At 38.1% G+C, this 16,479-nt stretch overlaps 1 protein-coding gene across 1 annotated transcript in view; it reads left to right on the top strand.

The window, feature by feature from the left end:
• The window catches only part of TRPC7 (transient receptor potential cation channel subfamily C member 7), a 64,767-nt gene that overhangs the window by 8,166 nt on the left and 40,122 nt on the right, over nt 1–16,479 (top strand). The window contains exon 3 of the mRNA XM_050713679.1: nt 12,345–12,527. Within this exon, the coding sequence (XP_050569636.1) occupies nt 12,345–12,527 (183 nt within the window). The remainder of the gene's footprint in view (nt 1–12,344; nt 12,528–16,479) is intronic.

Here is a 16,479-nt window from a genome sequence, read left to right as displayed (position 1 = left end):
GAGCTAAATTAATTAACCACAGATATATTTTGCATTGATATATAGCAGGGACTGTGGAAAATTGATGTAGAGAAACCTTCTGACCTTAAAAACAAAATGAAACAATAACAACAAAATATGACTTTTATTATTTTATTCAAATATTTATAAATTAAGAAATATCCTTTGTATTTTGAGAGCTGTTATTTTAAGTGTTTTCTCTATGCCTGTTCTGTGATTAAATCATTTTCTGCCTGGCACATTGCCCAAGTAAAATGGTTTTAAAATGTTTCTTGAGAAGAAAATCTCCAAAGCTTTTCAGCATGGTTTAGAACCAATGCCAAAGCTGTGATGCCTGGAGCTGTCTTGAAAAAATATATCTGTATCTGTGAATGTGAAGGTATGTTAGCATCTGTCTATGTCTATTCACAGTAAAGCGGAGTAGTAGATGCTATGATTCATAGTAAAGGGTATAACTTAGACATATACAACCCACATGAGCATCTGGAAAAAATAAGACTTATTGATGAAAGTTGTAACTCTAGCAGCAGTACAAGCCACTGTGCAGTTGCGTAAAATTGGATCCTGGTCACTGCTTACAAGGTCATTTAGCCTACTTTTTGGATGTTTGAGTGATATTGTTGTTAAAGTCTCCCAGCTAATATTGGTAAAAAAGAAAAAGAAATCTTCTTTAAGAGTTGGCAGAATATTTTCTGCAGGAAATGTTCCTTTCACTTTCCCAGAGGAAAAAGCCTATGTCTGTTTTGAAAGAGTGGAGGTGAAAAAAGATTCAAGAGGTTTAATCATAGATGTGTCAGTGTCAGAAACCTGAATATTCTAACTAATGCCTAAAGGGTTTTGTCCCCTTCAGAAAATTGCTTGGAGGACATGTCTGGTCCTACACTAACTTTACTGAGCCATGATTTTCAGGAAATACATTTGAATGAGTGACACCTTATGTAGTATAACTTGGTGCATTTTCATATATTTAGAAGAAAGGGCTTTAGAGAAGAGAAATCTCCTTTCCATCCATTTTAATACTGAACTTTTGATAATAAGTAGAAGGGGAGAGTCATTTGCTTTTGATATAGACCATCTCTGAATATTTTGTAGTCAAGGTAAAGCATAATAAATTTTGTAACAGGTTAATCAGGAATATGAAATCTGATAGCAGGGAACTAATAATTTAGAAATAATTCCAAAATTCAATTACATATAAAAACTTCAGCTTCTCACAATTGTATTAATTTAATATTTAGTAACAGCTTTAATGTGGGAGAAAAGCTCCAGTACTTAGTAAAATCATGGTTTATTTATCCTCTTGGGATTTGGTGAAACCATGATTTCATCCGCACCTCTTGAAAGAAATATGTAAAGTTAAACTGGTAGGTCTGATCTAAGGTTGCCCACTGCTCATAGGTTCCTCTCTTTGTACAAATGAGAAATAATCTGTCGCGTCTTGGATGGAGAGATCCATTACAGCAAACTAAACAATCAGCAGTTGTTTTGGTCAGTAGGATTTATGCTCCAGCCCAACCTTTACCAAGAGTCTGGGCTATCCCAGAGCAATTTATCTTTGTCTCTCCAGTCTCTAGGCAAGAAGGGTGGGGTGAATTTCTCTGTGCTGTCCCTCATTGTTCTGCCAGGGGACTTGGGGTTGTGCAGGCAGATGGAGGTGGCTGCTGCTGCAGTGCTGAGCTGCTCAGCTGCATCCTCGCTGCTGCTGCGGAGAGGAGCGCTCCCATTTCCCTGCCAGTTTGCTGCCAGCTGCTGGTAACACTGGGATAAATAGGGGAAGCGATTTGGCCGGTTGCCTGGGTTTAGTTAACAGTGACAGAGTGTTTTCTTTTCTTACCCACTGAGTGTGCAAGGCCAAATGAGTCCTGGTGTTCAAAACTGGTGCATCTACTCGATGGAAATGCAGACAAGGCTCCTGACCCCTGCAGTTGGCCATTTCTAGAGGAGACTTGTTGGCCCTTTCCATGCCAGGCCTCCAACAGCAAGCACGGAGTTTGTGTGCCTTTGAGCTTGCCCTTACCAGCACACTCACCATTCATTTTAGAGAGTTTTCTCAGAGCACTTATGGATATAAAATTGCACAGTAATGCAATTACCCTTTCTCCTCCCCTCGGCAATAAATGGTACCAAGAGGTATACTCTAGAGCACCAAAGATGAAGACATTTTTCAGAAAGATGAAATCAAATTATTGATGGGGAAAACAGATGGAAAATGATGCTATTACTATTGCAATATCAGAGTAACACAATATTGGTAAGCTTTGTGTTTAATTGGAAACACCAAATGCCCAAGCTTTCAGCTAATACCAGCGCACTGATTTTTAGGGAATAGTTAGGAGCCAAGCAGTTTGTGATGAGCAAGATGACTGGTTTCCAAAGACTGCTGCTTATTATTCACATTGGGCAAGGATATCTACTGGAACTACAAAAGAGCATAATTAGGACTATTGCTCTGAATAGAATAATAACACTAGATCAGCAGATGGGAGAATAGAGTCAGGTACATTTATCCAAGGCACTGTAGGGAATTCATATTGTATTAATGAATGTAAACGAAGTCATACATTCTGAGCATCTCAAGTCCAATATCAAAGTAGATGCAGATGGGAAGTGATTTAGTTTATCGCTCATTGTGTTGTTAATTGTTGTTATTGTAGATAATTATAACGAACCCATCCTCACTGCATCTAGACAGACTATCCACTGGATTGTGGATAAACAGGAATGGTATACAAACAATTTTACATTACCATAAAATGGTGCTAGGTACTTTAGCGTCTATGGTTTTTGGCATTTACGTGATAAAAAATACCAATTTCCTGGAATATAATTTGTTGCAGAGAATTTTACACCAGTGCAGTGTAGAAATTGCTCATTGCCAATAATAATTGCCAATAAATGATAATTTCATTAACACTATTCAATCATCAGGAACTGGACTCATTTCAGAACAGAGAAATGCAATTATATACTTTCTATATTCATACTTTTGCTTAAAAAAGTGCCACAGCACCATTTCTTAGTGCTCATAGGGAGAGGATTGATGTCCATACAGCTCAGTGCTAGAACTCTGCAATTGGAAATCACGTTTTTCTGAAGTGCTCAGCTGCTAGTTAGGTGCTGTGGGGACAAGTATTTCTTCCACCAGCGCTTTGTACACCGGTGCTTTTTTCTAGTTTTCCAAGGAGCTGTTGTTGTTGGACATTGGGAACTGTGGCTGTTGACTGTTTGAGACCTGGAAGACATACACTTGTTTTAGTAATCAATGTAGTTGTATCGTGGCTCTCAATTAAGCCAGCATTACTTTCAGGCTCCATTAAAAGGAGTCTGCCTCCTTATATACTTGTGCATCCTGTAATCAAAACTCTTCTGAGAGATGGGACTTAAACAAGCTGAAAGTGACAAATTTAGATTAGCTTAGAGAAAAAAGCATAGCCGTGTTAAGCAATTGATTGATTTAAATTTAAATCCATTATTTTCTCCATCTGGTTATGAGGAAACATGGGGGTTTTAAGCAGCTGAGCTGAAATAAGCCATACAATTGAGGAAGAGTAGCTAATGGTTTTAGTGCAAACTACCTAATCTGTCTCAAGTTGTATAGGAAATGTTGATCTCTGCCAGTGGAGCTGGTAACAGAAAGGTCAGGGAAGTAATAAACATGGGAAAATCCCACAGAGAAAAAGTATGGAAGGTGTGTGAAATGAGGAGAGTGGCCCAGAGATAACTTTTGCTTTTATACATCTACCACATCTGATCTGCAGATGTGCTGCACATCCCTGTGTTGTGTGCAAGTGCTCTTGAAGAAAACAAAATAGGTGACAAAAATATAAGTTAACCCCTGCACTGCACTGCGCTCCTGCTCTTATGAAATGCTTATGGGGTAAGAAAAGGAATTCTTTCTGCAAGACGATGGAATTAAGGTCGTGATAAATGTTCCTTTAATGCAAGGGGCTCTTCCTCTTTTAAAAATAAGAAAAGCCATTTCTCAGTGTCATATTCCCACAGAAAGAGCAAGCAAATATTCGAGAATAATGCAGAAGGATTGAGCCTTGCAGTGCATCATCATAAGCTTGATTTTGCAGCTGGTATTAATGGATGTTAAGTTCTTCACCAATAGAATTAGCAGGATATTATTCTGAAATGTCTTTTGTATTTAATAAAGAGAAGCTGTCAACAAGGCATAGGGAGACGGACCTCCTTCGCTGAATGTGCATATCCCTGCACTTTGAATGCCAAAGCATTTAGCTAATACCCCTGTATAGCCTGTCCTGTTTTATGTTACATCCAGGGCTGCTGTCTTCTGAAAACAGGTGTTTCAGCATAAACATTCAAATGAGCTTGAGAAAATCTGCAGGAAGGTAAAAAAACACCTTTTAATTAGTTGAGCAATCAAAAACACATGGCTTACTTGTGATGTGGGTTTGAAAACCAGCTGAGATTTTATGAAAGAGAAGCATATCAAGAATCAAAGTTTTTCAGCTTTTTTTTTATGCTGAAAAGCTGCTGTGCCAACTCTGAGTTTTAAATACTCTAATTTAAAAAATAGAAATAAAAATTGTCAACCAACATCATTTCTATTGTAAGCGTATTTAAATATCTACAGAGACCTGGAATAAAGTGTTAGTTCTCTGCTGAATACGATTGATTTTATTCTGTGCCCTAGTGTGCTATGGAGAAGCTCAGCAACAGTATTTGTCAGGATGAAGGTGACATTGTGTGAAAGGAGTGCAGGAGCAAGAGATGTTCTTCAGGTAACTTCTTAAATGCCTATTAAAAAAAGAATTATACTCTGTTCAGGGTGAGAACTTTAAATAAGTCAAATGATTTGCCAATTTCAGTATTCACCTGTACAGGAAATATTTTAAATTTGAAGTAGAAAAAAAAATAAATCCAAGTAATTAAAAAAAAAAAAGATTTTAAAATTTCTTATGCTAGGGAATCTAAAGTTTTGGCTAAAGAGTTAGGAATTGCCTTTGGTCTCAGTCCTTGTTTTTTTTTTCCTAGGATATTTGAATAGATTATTGTGTTTACTTCCCCCAATAAACCACTGTGCCAAATTAATTTTAGTTTACAATTAAAAAATAATAATAAATCTGGTTTTAAGATCTTTGCATAAAATGAAAGCTTTTAAGAAGATATAAAAGTGAAGTATTTTCCCTGTTCCAATGTTTTTATTAATGGAGAGTGTATTAAATTTATTTGTTAGTTTAGGTCCTACAGAGGCTGTGTATATATTGGTATAGTTTGTAGACATATAACAGATGCAGTGAAAAATAATAGAAATAAAATGTGGAGGTTTCTGCTGCTTTTGACTGTTTAAACTTTAAAGTTCTTGGAATATTCAGTGATAAATTTACAGGATATGTTTCTCATAGTTATCACTTCAATGAATTTTACTCTGCATTCAGTTTTATAAACTGATAATGGATATAAATCATAGTGCATAATGAGGTTTATACTGAGAAAAAAATGGAAAGAAACAACCTTCTGTTGAACATAATTTATATTTAGTGACATCTGGTATAACATCAATGATCTATTATTGCAGAAGCTTACTCAATGTTACTTATCTGGACCTGTGAAAGATGCTATAAAAGCACAGTTGTAAATTTTAAGGGATTTCCTAAGTCCACCACAGAAAATCCTTATCACTGTCTTGGCTAGCTTCTTTAATGATCTGGTGTATCTGCCGGAAAATAAATACAAGATGAACTACAGTCAGTGGGTTGTTTTCAAACAGCTCCATCTCCTTGTTGAAGGGAGATGTCTCAGAGATCAGCTTCAGCAGTGCATATGAGGAGATGAATTATAGCTAGAAAGCCTGATCTATAGAGAAGAAAAGAAGTGCAAAAAAATTAAAAAAAAGATACCTGTGATGAATCAGTCAGTGAAGCTGCCATTGAAATCCCCGTAATGATGCAAGGGATGATATTTTCAAGGCTCATTGGAAGGCACGCAATTTTTGGTCCTCACTCAAAGCATACTGTTTTTTTCTGGACTTCTTTTGCCAAAAATAACATGAACACAGACAACACTGTCTGCTTTGTCCTTGGGCTCTTTTATTGCACGAATCTCTTGCTGTCCCCTGACACTCCCTTGCAGGATTTAAAAGAGCACTTTGCCTTGGGGCACTGCCCCTCTGCACTGCCACACTGCAACCTGGCACTCCTCGGAGAGCAATGCAGGTGCCACGCTTAACTTGGCTCCATTTAGAAAGTACCAAATTGTTTGGAAAACAACACAGGCACATTTTTGAAATGTCAAATTCTTGTATTTGAACAGCTTGTTTATTATATTATGCTCTTTGGGGGTGAAGAAGTCAAGGTCTGGGTCGTTTCAAAATGAACCAGTGGCATCTGTTGCTGCCTCCAGACAGACTTAGCAACATGCACCTGAGTAGTGAAATGTTTTAAATGAGCACTTGGCTTTATTTTCAGAGATATGCCCATTGAATATGACACAGCACACTCAAATCTCTAAAAAATCAATGATGTGCTGCCACTTAAGAAATAAGAGAACATAAACCAACGAGATGTTGTTCTTTCTGGAAGATTAACTCTATAGCCTTGGCATCATCTGTGCATACAGGCGTTTAGTCTGGAAATAATAGAAATGCATTTGGCTGTATTCAAAGATACCAGCAGTTACATGCATAGTCAACTGAGCTCTGGGGAAGAGTTTTCAGTGCCCCTGAGAAGACAACGTGATTACAGGAGCAGGAGCAGTGCTAGGACCTTTCTTAGCAACTCCTCTCATCTTCCTCCCTCCCACAAGCCTTGTGCTTTTTTCCTTCTGAAGCATATGGCCAGTCACAGACAGTGTAAATACCCAGAAGGAAATTGGTCCAACAGCTTCTAAACTGGCTCTTGCATTTTTCATGCAAAATCTAATTGGTAAATATTTATAAGCACTTTGACGATTTGACATGATTGTTATTTAAAATCTTCATTTCAAATCTGGCATGTAATATTACTGGCTTCCCCCCTCCTTTCTCTTACCTTTGTTTTTCTTTCTACATGCATTTTTATTTGGGGCAGTTTTCTGTTCATTTTTACAGATTCATTTTACATTTTATTTCCTTTCTGCTGCCTCTTCTCAAAATGATTATCTCATCAATGCAGTATTTCCCTCCGTGATATATGTGTATGTGTGATGTGGACTAAATACAAAGAGCCAAGAGCTTCAAGGAGATATCAAGAGTCTCTGTGCTACATACTTACAGCTTTCATGTGCACTGCAAATTTAATGCTAGGCAGAAATGCCAGATATACTGCCAAATACACAGCTCACAGACAGGAGGTTGGATTTAACAGGTTTGTGGCATGCAATTAACCTATGAACATACTGAGAGCATGCAGAGGTTTTCTGGTGCCATGACAGCACCAGTCACAGGTGCTGGACGTGCATGGTCATGAGTTGAAGATGTCTTGGATTTGTGTGGAAACCCTCATATTCCAGCAAGCCAGGTTTATAAGACAGGCAACATATGATGGATAGAACTTTATACAGTATATAGACCAACCATCTTCTCTGCTCCCCTTTTTCTCAGCTGACATTTATTTGGCCAAGAAATACGTGTATTGATAAGCAACGTTAGGCTGTAATTCTTAAATAGAAAAAAGGCTGTAGGTGAAATCATCCCGAGCCAAATATGTTGTTGTATATTCAAAGGGATATGCTTCTGTGATACTAGACTTTTCTGTGATACTAGCTTTATTGATCAGAAGTCTCACCTTGTAGATTTAGCAGAGGCTAACAGAACAATTAGTAGTGGTGGTGCCTGCCCTGCTCTTTATGCATATTATTTAGAAGTAATTATTAGAGTGAATTTAATTAAATGCCCTAAATTGTAATATATGGAGTGATTTTCATGAATGGTGCAGGTTGTTTTGTATTCATGTATTGTGCACTATCCTGTGGGTCTGTGGCCCCATTTACAGCAGCAACTGTGTACTGAGTAATCTACAACAATTGTCAGAGGTAGGCTCCCCTGGATGAGGATGTTCCTCTTCAGTCTTTGATGAGGATTGCTTTTGAAATAGTTATTTTTTCGTTAACTAACCAAGACAGGTGACTGGTCTTACTTTCATCATTTCACTTAACTTTTTACTCAGACTGTCTCTCTCTGACCTGAAACAGCCCTTTGCTGAAGAAGTATGGGTGGTTTTGAACAGATGTAGAGATATGACAGAGTTCATTTAGAACATAATCAACAGATAATAATACGGTACTCAGAGAAATTGCAGTGAATGACAAGTACTATTAGCCTTTTCAAAACAGCAAAATCAGACATTTTTAACTCCACATGCACAACAGTGGCAGGAGGAGCAGGAAATGACTGATTTGGATTTTTTTTATTATGTTCTACTTTTAAAAAATTATATTGTAACATTCCCAAGTGTTATCCAGATTTTCCTCTGATCGCTGTCTCTATAGGAAATAAAATACTGTGTTATCTGAAGCAGACTGGCACTCTTGTGCCCTTGGTTGCATCCTTCATCTTCCTCCCCAAGGCTTGCCAGCACTCAAGCTGTGAGGATGAGACCCCAGCACCTCTCATATATGATTTGTGGTTTTCATTACTTAATTAATCTGCTTTATGAAACTCCTACTCTTCAGACTTCTCTAATGTTGTGGTTAATCAGAATACTCAGGAAGCATTGGGTTATAGTCACTGCCTGGGACAAAACTTGTCTGCTTTTGCAACGCTGCCCAGAGAACTGAGCTGGATTTCCTCTTGACTCTGCCACCCATCCCAAAGCCATGCCTGGGGCTGGGCACTTTCATCCTTCTCAAAAGCTTGTCTCAGCACTCCTTATGCAGTATCTCAGATGCCCCCAAATGTGTGAAATACAGGCAGTTGATGCAGCATTGGCATATACACCAATACCGTGTGCACAGTGCTTGTAAATCTTCTAGGTTTCTGTCAGATTTTTACCCTTTCCTGTGACTCATAATTCAGGATTTTATACACAGGTAGGGCATTTCTTCTTGCGTCAGCAAAGCTCTCTGTGCAAGCCTGGGTCAGGAGATATTTGTCTGTCAGTGTCTTTCTAATCTCAGTTTTTAGTAAAGATACAGCCAACAAACTGCTTGCAAAGGGAAAGACACTGACCTCAGGAGAATCACTAAGTGCTCTCTGTTCTCATCATCAAATGGAATAGGATTTTCTATGCTGACAGTGAGCATCAAGGAAGCCAGAACAAAATTACAATTTTTTTGTATGAGGCACCTAGTCAGAAGACACAGCACTTGCAGTGATCCTTGAGGTTTGTCTCAACACGTGAGAAATGTCTCTTGAGAGCAATAAGCTGCTCTCCCATCCAGATGCAGATTGGGTGGAAGGTACTTCTTTTTTATTTTATTTTATTTTATTTTATTTTATTTTTTATTTTATTTTATTTTATTCTTTGCACATCCTGTATCTCAGATTGCTGGGTTGTATGTGTTGCTGCTTTTGTGTACTTTAAAATTGGAGTAAATATTTTTGTACAGAAAAATCATTTATTGTTTCTGCAAACATACAGAATCAGTCGCAACATTAGGCTTGGAGACGATGCGAGTAAAGTTGGGTTTTGATGGACTTTGCCAGCTGGGAGTCTGCCATTTATATCTGCACTTTCCTAGTTGCTAACTAAACTAATTTCCTTAAAGAAAGCAGAAGAGGAAAATTAATCAGAGCTGATGCATACTAGTTGTTCATATGATGTGGAAATGGTGATGAGAATTACCTAAGATGTGCCGGCTAAGAGATAAGCTTCTGAACTTTCTAAACGGTGTGTAAATAGGGAACATTATTACAGCTTACCAAAGTTTTCACCCTTGTTTCTTTTCAACCTGCTGGGCTAATTAAGTGTCTGCATTACCTGGGGCAGTTACACATTTCATTCCCAGCCTACATCTATTTTTAGATCTATCTATATTTGTTGTTCTTCACAATTCCTGCGGTTACTTCCAGGCCAAATTGTTTGGTCATCTATTCTCTCAGCTAACAGGCAAGTTTTCTATGCACTGAAACATATCTTGGCAGGGTGAAGATTAAAGCACAGAACTGATTAGAGAGGAGTGCTTTGAATCCACAGAGTGCAATCTGTCTTTCATTTACATTTCAGACTCTAATTCACACTGTATTTGATAACATTCACTCTACAAACCCTATCTCCACAAAATACTTAGGTATTAGATTTGGATGTAAATGTACAACCATTTTCTGCCTGACCTTGAAGACACCTTAAATCTTACTGTCCTAATTTGGCCCTTTGATAGATGTCTTGATGCCACAGTTACTTCTATGGGACATGTTCCTGCTCTACCAGAGAAAAAAACATGCTTGTGGTTATATTAGATCCCCTTTTAATGAAGGTTGGAAGCTCTTGCTTATTCCCATTTATGAACACCACAATTAGAACGTGCTGGCTGACTATAGTGCTCAAGGAGGAAAAGGGAAACCTTTATCAGATTTCAAAATTTTGGGCAGATGGGATGTAAACACACAGGTTTCCCCTCACAGAAGATGTCACCACAAAAATACAGGTTATTATCCAGCTTTCATCCTCAGCCCATTCTCCCAAACACCTATCAGAACTGGCAGCTTCCCAGTTCTGCAAGAATGTTCCCATACCTGAAGCACTTTCATGCTACCTGTGACTACCAAATTTGTTTGTATTGGGTGAAACAGCTCTTCCATGCTGCAGGAGAGCTGCCTTGGGGCAGAATTCCTCTTCTCAAAAGGAGGCCAGGGCTCGGGAACCTGGAGCAGCGACAGGAACCCTGCTTCCTCCATCACTTCTTTAATGGGCTAATGTGAATCCAAATTTGTTGGCAAATCCTTGTGCATGAAACCACAAGCCTAGGAAGTAAACTTGATGCTGGTGATTTCCCTTGGCTGCAGACTCCTAAAAGTGGCTGCTGCACAAATAAACACTTACAAATTTAAAAAGGCAATGCAACAACATTGTATTCTGACCTGACCCGGGAAAAAATAACCTTCAGCCTGGTAAACAAAGTGTGTGTAGGGGTTATCAGATGAACCTCAAAAAACATAAAAAATTTATCAGACCATCTTTGTTAAGAAAATATTAATTACTCAGAACATCTAAGTTCTAAAGAACAGAAAAACTTGTTCAAAGAAATTTAGTCACCTCTAAGCATAACACCATCTTTTAGCCACTGCTGTGCTGCCCAACTGACTAATATTTGCACAGTGCTTTGAGATCTTTGTCCAACAAGGAAGGCCAATATGTTGCTATGTGTAAATGTAAGAATTAATAATTTAGAAAATATAAGAGTACAAAGCCAGGTTACTCTTATCATTTCATCAAAGTCAGGTTTAACTATCTTCTCTTTTGGCTGCTTTCTTAATTAGATAAGCTGCTGAATTTAATTAACTCATCAAACCTAATTTGAAAAGATCTCTCAAGTCAGTAAGAGCTTGTCTTATGCTTATTATTTCTATTTGTTGCACTGAGTCTTTAATATCACCATTTTGTCAGGATATTAATGGTAGCCTTAATTGTGTTCTAATTTACTGCATTTACTCGGATGGTGGCATTTTCCTCATTTTTAAGTGTCAGCATGTGAAAATCAATCACAATTTAAGGCAGTGAAATTACTCTTCCAGTCAGCTATCAAGTCAGCTACATACCATCTCTTTTCCCATAAGTGTAATTTGGGTTTGCAAGGTGAAATTATTTCATAGGAAATCACGTCGAGTTTCTGAGGTCCTATTTCCTGGAGAAGAGTTATGACAGAAATTACCCTCTGGATGCTCTTTTGGGACACTCTTGTCAAATTGTTAGGTAATACATTTGAAACTGAAATTGATATTACAAGCATATCATTCATTTGAACGCATCTGGGTGTGATGCTGCAGTTAGACGTAGCAATCTGTAGCTCCTCAAAAGTTATTAAAGAAAGAGTTATTAGTAAAGGATCTAAATAGTAAAATTTGATGTAAATTCAAACCCGTTAGAAAGACCTTCGGACATCTTGTGATATTTCTAGAAGATAAGTCACGTAAAGAGAAGAGGTTGTATGATTGATTAAAATCAAAATTCCTTTATAAATTGTTTACTTGTTCCATGAAGAGTGTGGTGGGTTTTTTTGTAATGTAAAATATGCTGCTGATAGGAACATTGCTAATTAATTGTGGGAGGAGTTCATATATATATTTGCAAAAAGTTAGCTGTATGCTGGCTGAAATCAAGTGCTTTCTTACTATTCCAGCCAGCAGGTTTTGCAAAAGTAACCTTGCTCACAGTTGCTCTCTCTGGCTTTTTTATTTGTTTATTTGAGGCATGCTCTTAAGTGCACAACTGAATAGCTTGTGTTTCTCTCTTTCCTCCTAGAATGACTATAGGAAGCTATCTATGCAATGCAAGGACTTTGTAGTGGGAGTACTGGACCTGTGCAGAGACACTGAAGAAGTAGAGGCGATTCTGAATGGAGATGTGAACATACATCTGTGCCCTGAGCACCATCGACCAAGTCTGAGCAGAATTAAACTGGCTATTAAATATGAGGTCAAAAAGGTAAGTTATTTATTTGATTGTCTGCCAGATATGTATTCACATCTAAATTATGCTTCTTTGAAGTCACCTGTAAAATAATAAGTGAAAGATGGATTTCAGTGGAACCAAGACTGTCCCTCAGGTTTTAGCATTTTATGGCACGATTTGCTCACATACTTTTATGTGGAGAGGGATATTTGCAAAGGTGCAACATTTCTGTTAATGTGGTAGACATGGATATATGGATGAAGTCTGAGAAGATTTCAGCAGGGACCAGGGTTTGTTACTGTAGCAGACTGAGAGTATTCCTTCCTTCGCTGCGATTTACAGAAAGGTGAGGGATGAACCTACCAGATGTTGTGGCAGCTTTGGCCAAAAATTATAAAAGCAAAGGATACAAATCAGCTGTTCACTGGTCCCAGACTATCTGTCTTTTCTTCAGTCTAGATCTCTGTTTAGACTGGGGATGACTTTGCAGCCTGATAGAAGTTAGCAGACCAAGTCTCTGGTTGCCTGAGTCTGCTCTTAAATGCTCCCTGATCGCTTTCCTTTGATCCACGGCTCCGGTTACTTACTCTCCAAAAGCACTTGCAACCATCAAAAATGTTCCCTTTTCTGTACTGCTACAGAACTAACATATACAAAAAGTACCAATTTCTTCATAGTCAAGACCCTTTATAGCAGTCCACAGGAAAGTGGAATTTGAATTAAATATATATGTATATATAACTTGAGGATTTTCTTTCAGAGTTAGATTAAAACCTTAAACAAACAAACAAACAATCTGATGAACTCATATTCTTTATTTTTTGGAAACTTATTAAAACAGACAAAGATTGCTAAGAAGTCCGCTCTCCTAAAACTCCCATCCATATTCTAAGTGTGCAGATTTCCATCAAATCTAGTAAATAGAAGGGAGATATATATTGTAAATTTTTGAAGAAAAAAAAAAAAAAGGAAGAAAAAAAAAGATTGACTTCTAGAAGTTTTTAAAAAAAACATTAATTTTATGGAATTATGTTCTGTGAGTGGAAAATTTGATTCTGGCAAATCCTGGGTCTGCGCGGTCCCAATTAATTGCTTCTTCAACATGCATTGATGGGAACTGGGCTCCTGCAACAGATCTGGAAGAGTGTTCCAAATTTGTATGCTGACATCTGCTCTCTCTTCCCCCTTGCAAACCCATCACCTGCTCCAGTTTGCCTCTTGACTGTGTTACTGTGCTGGCCAGAGAAGGTCTTTTCCTATTATGAAAGCCATTAGTTAGGGAATCTTAAAGCTCTTATTTCAAATTAATTGCTTTCACACAGGAACTCATGGTAAGGAGCAAGATATTTCCTCTTAGGGTGTTGTATGTCTGCATCGTTCCATCACCGAAACTGAGCATAACATCTCAGGCTGTGCTTAGTAAGACGCTTTTCAACAAGCTGGGTCAAATTCAGCTATTGAAGCTGTTGCTTTGGTAACAGGGGACCAAACTTGCTCTGATGCTCTTTCAGAAAATGAACTCGTCTAAAAGACGCTCACAGCACACCATCAAGGAGCAGCCCCCAGTGACCCACGGTCCGACAGTTACCACAAAGCTGGTCAGATCAAGCCCTTTCAATGTATGAAGTTTTCTTTACCATTTTTCTTGTTTATTCTTCTAAATATTTGTGTCATACTTTAGATACCAAGATCATTAGCAAGGGCTGAATTCTATAGTGCTGCTTTGAGCACATTTATCCTAACAGCCTGTTTCAAATGAACATTTCCTCCATTTCTTGCATTTTATATTTGTGTATTATTTCTTAACGTATGGCCACTAATCTAAAGCATCTGTGGTAGGTCATATGCAGTTGGCCTCTTTATGTATAAATAACTTCCCATGCCCAGGAAAGCTGATTATCCTTTCTGGATCAGAAACTTGTTGTTCACAGATAATAACTGTTAAACTAATTACAAAACATAAACATGAGCATTAGTCAATCTCATGGTGACTCTCAGCTTAGCACTTTTCAGAATAGTCATTTCAGCAGGCAGTATATGTCTGTGTGTAAGATGAGCAGTTAACTGCTTAATTGAAAGTAAGATAGTTTCATTGTGGGAGGCAGAGATACAGATAAATATTCAGATGAATGATTTTGGTTACTGGCAGTGACTTATGATAATAGACTGATATTTATTACACATACTTGCTGAACAAAGTAATTGTGTTATGGTAACACAGTAATGATTTCCTTAAGAGGCAATAGAATTCAGGTACAATTTTTATACCCATCGGAGAGACATTTAGGCTTAAGTATACAAAACCTGTGTTATAAAACCTATTTCATTTTAAGAAAAATCATATAATAGAGAAGGGTAAGATGGAGAGTGAATTATAATACAAATTTACTAAATTCTTGGACTGATTCTGCAAATTTCAAGTCACATTTCCTAAGCTAATGCAATGACTCAAAGGCATCATCTGGCCCTCCAAATGTGAAATGCAGACAGAGGTGCTCTGGGTGACTTCCACCTACAGTACACAGACCCCCAGACCTCATCAACTTGTCTGACAGCACTGCCCGCCCTGGCCAAGTCTGGGTGCTGAGACAGGGCTGTCTGCAGCTCACCCAGAAACAGCCCCAGAGAAGTCTGTCTGAGAGGAAAAAAAATGTTGTTCAATGTTATGTGGTGGGGTTTATTATTATTAAGTTAATCCATAGACTAAATATTTGCATTTGCAAATGAAATTTTAAGAAATATTTTATTTTTTTTCTTTAAATTTATTTCTACCATTAGCTTCTTATTTCACATTTTCTTATTAGTACTGTAAGTGCCTGCGGTAAGCTTCATTTGATGAAAATTTGCAGAGAACAATTTATATTGAAAATTATTATTTAACACATTTTATCACACTTTTATATCCAGAGTCTGTGAAAGGTGTCAAGGGCTCCCATCCTCAGGCAGGATAGCAAATTGCATCTGTGGAACTTCATCAGGCCTTTGCATAAACTTTGAAAATCTTCCTTGTTCATTTAAATTTCCCGAAGTCTGTTACTTCATCACACTTAATGCAGTGCAGTTGCAACATCCACAGTGTCTAAGAATGGTATTTTTATTTAAATGCAGCAGCTGGCCTACCAGCTTCTCCCACACCCTGCCCCGCTCACCAGAGTTGTCCTTTGTCCTTCCCCTCAAAGGCCCCACAGTGTTGAGGTTGGGAAGAGGCAGAGGAGGCACAACCCTGAAACTGCGAGCCATCACTTTGCATTTCATGGATTGAAATCAGCTCTGTTATCTTCTGGTTTTTATTTCCTTCATACCCTTATCAAAACTTTAGGGATGCAATTAATTTACATGCAATATAAATTATTAGTGTTAATTTTGGTTCCATCACAATATCTCCTTCACCTGAAATTCAGCAATCGTGTTCCTAAGTCGCAGTTGGCTGGAGGTATAGGCTGCGCTTCCCCTGCATGTACAGCAGCATAACAGGGAGTTTGCCCATCAACCTCACGGTTGCTTTTAGCCAAAAATACAGTGCTTCTCAAGCCTCTGTTTTTGAAGGGCAAATCCCTGCTTGAAAATACTGAATTCCGAGGGCAACCTGGCTTTGAACTGAGTGGGAGGCCAGAGCTGCTCAGCCATCACACCCTGATGGTGCAGGAAATATCTTGTATGCTAAAAGGAGGAGAGAATCCTTCTTACCTCCTCCATCCAGTAAACCTGCAGCTGGAAACTTCAACACTCAACTCATTCAAGAAAGCATGAGAAGCTCCGGACTTTGGAGCCCTGTCTGTCTCTCCTTTTTCTTTCCTTCTCCTTTTTTTCTGACAAACAACCTCCTAGCATATATAGCACACTGGCAAGAAAGCAAGTTTAACTCTCTGTAACATAATTGAAGTAGTTTATATTGAAGGTCACTGAAGAATTAAGAGACTCTGCTCGTACATATTTCACAGCAAGGAAAAGGCCAAAACTACAGTAGTTTAAAAGCCGTCTTTAA

This window comes from Cygnus atratus, chromosome 14 (genome assembly GCF_013377495.2).
Source record: "Cygnus atratus isolate AKBS03 ecotype Queensland, Australia chromosome 14, CAtr_DNAZoo_HiC_assembly, whole genome shotgun sequence".
NCBI lineage: Eukaryota > Metazoa > Chordata > Aves > Anseriformes > Anatidae > Cygnus > Cygnus atratus.
The sequence above is the reverse complement of the archived record's forward strand: the minus strand, read 5'-3'. Positions and strand labels throughout refer to the sequence as shown.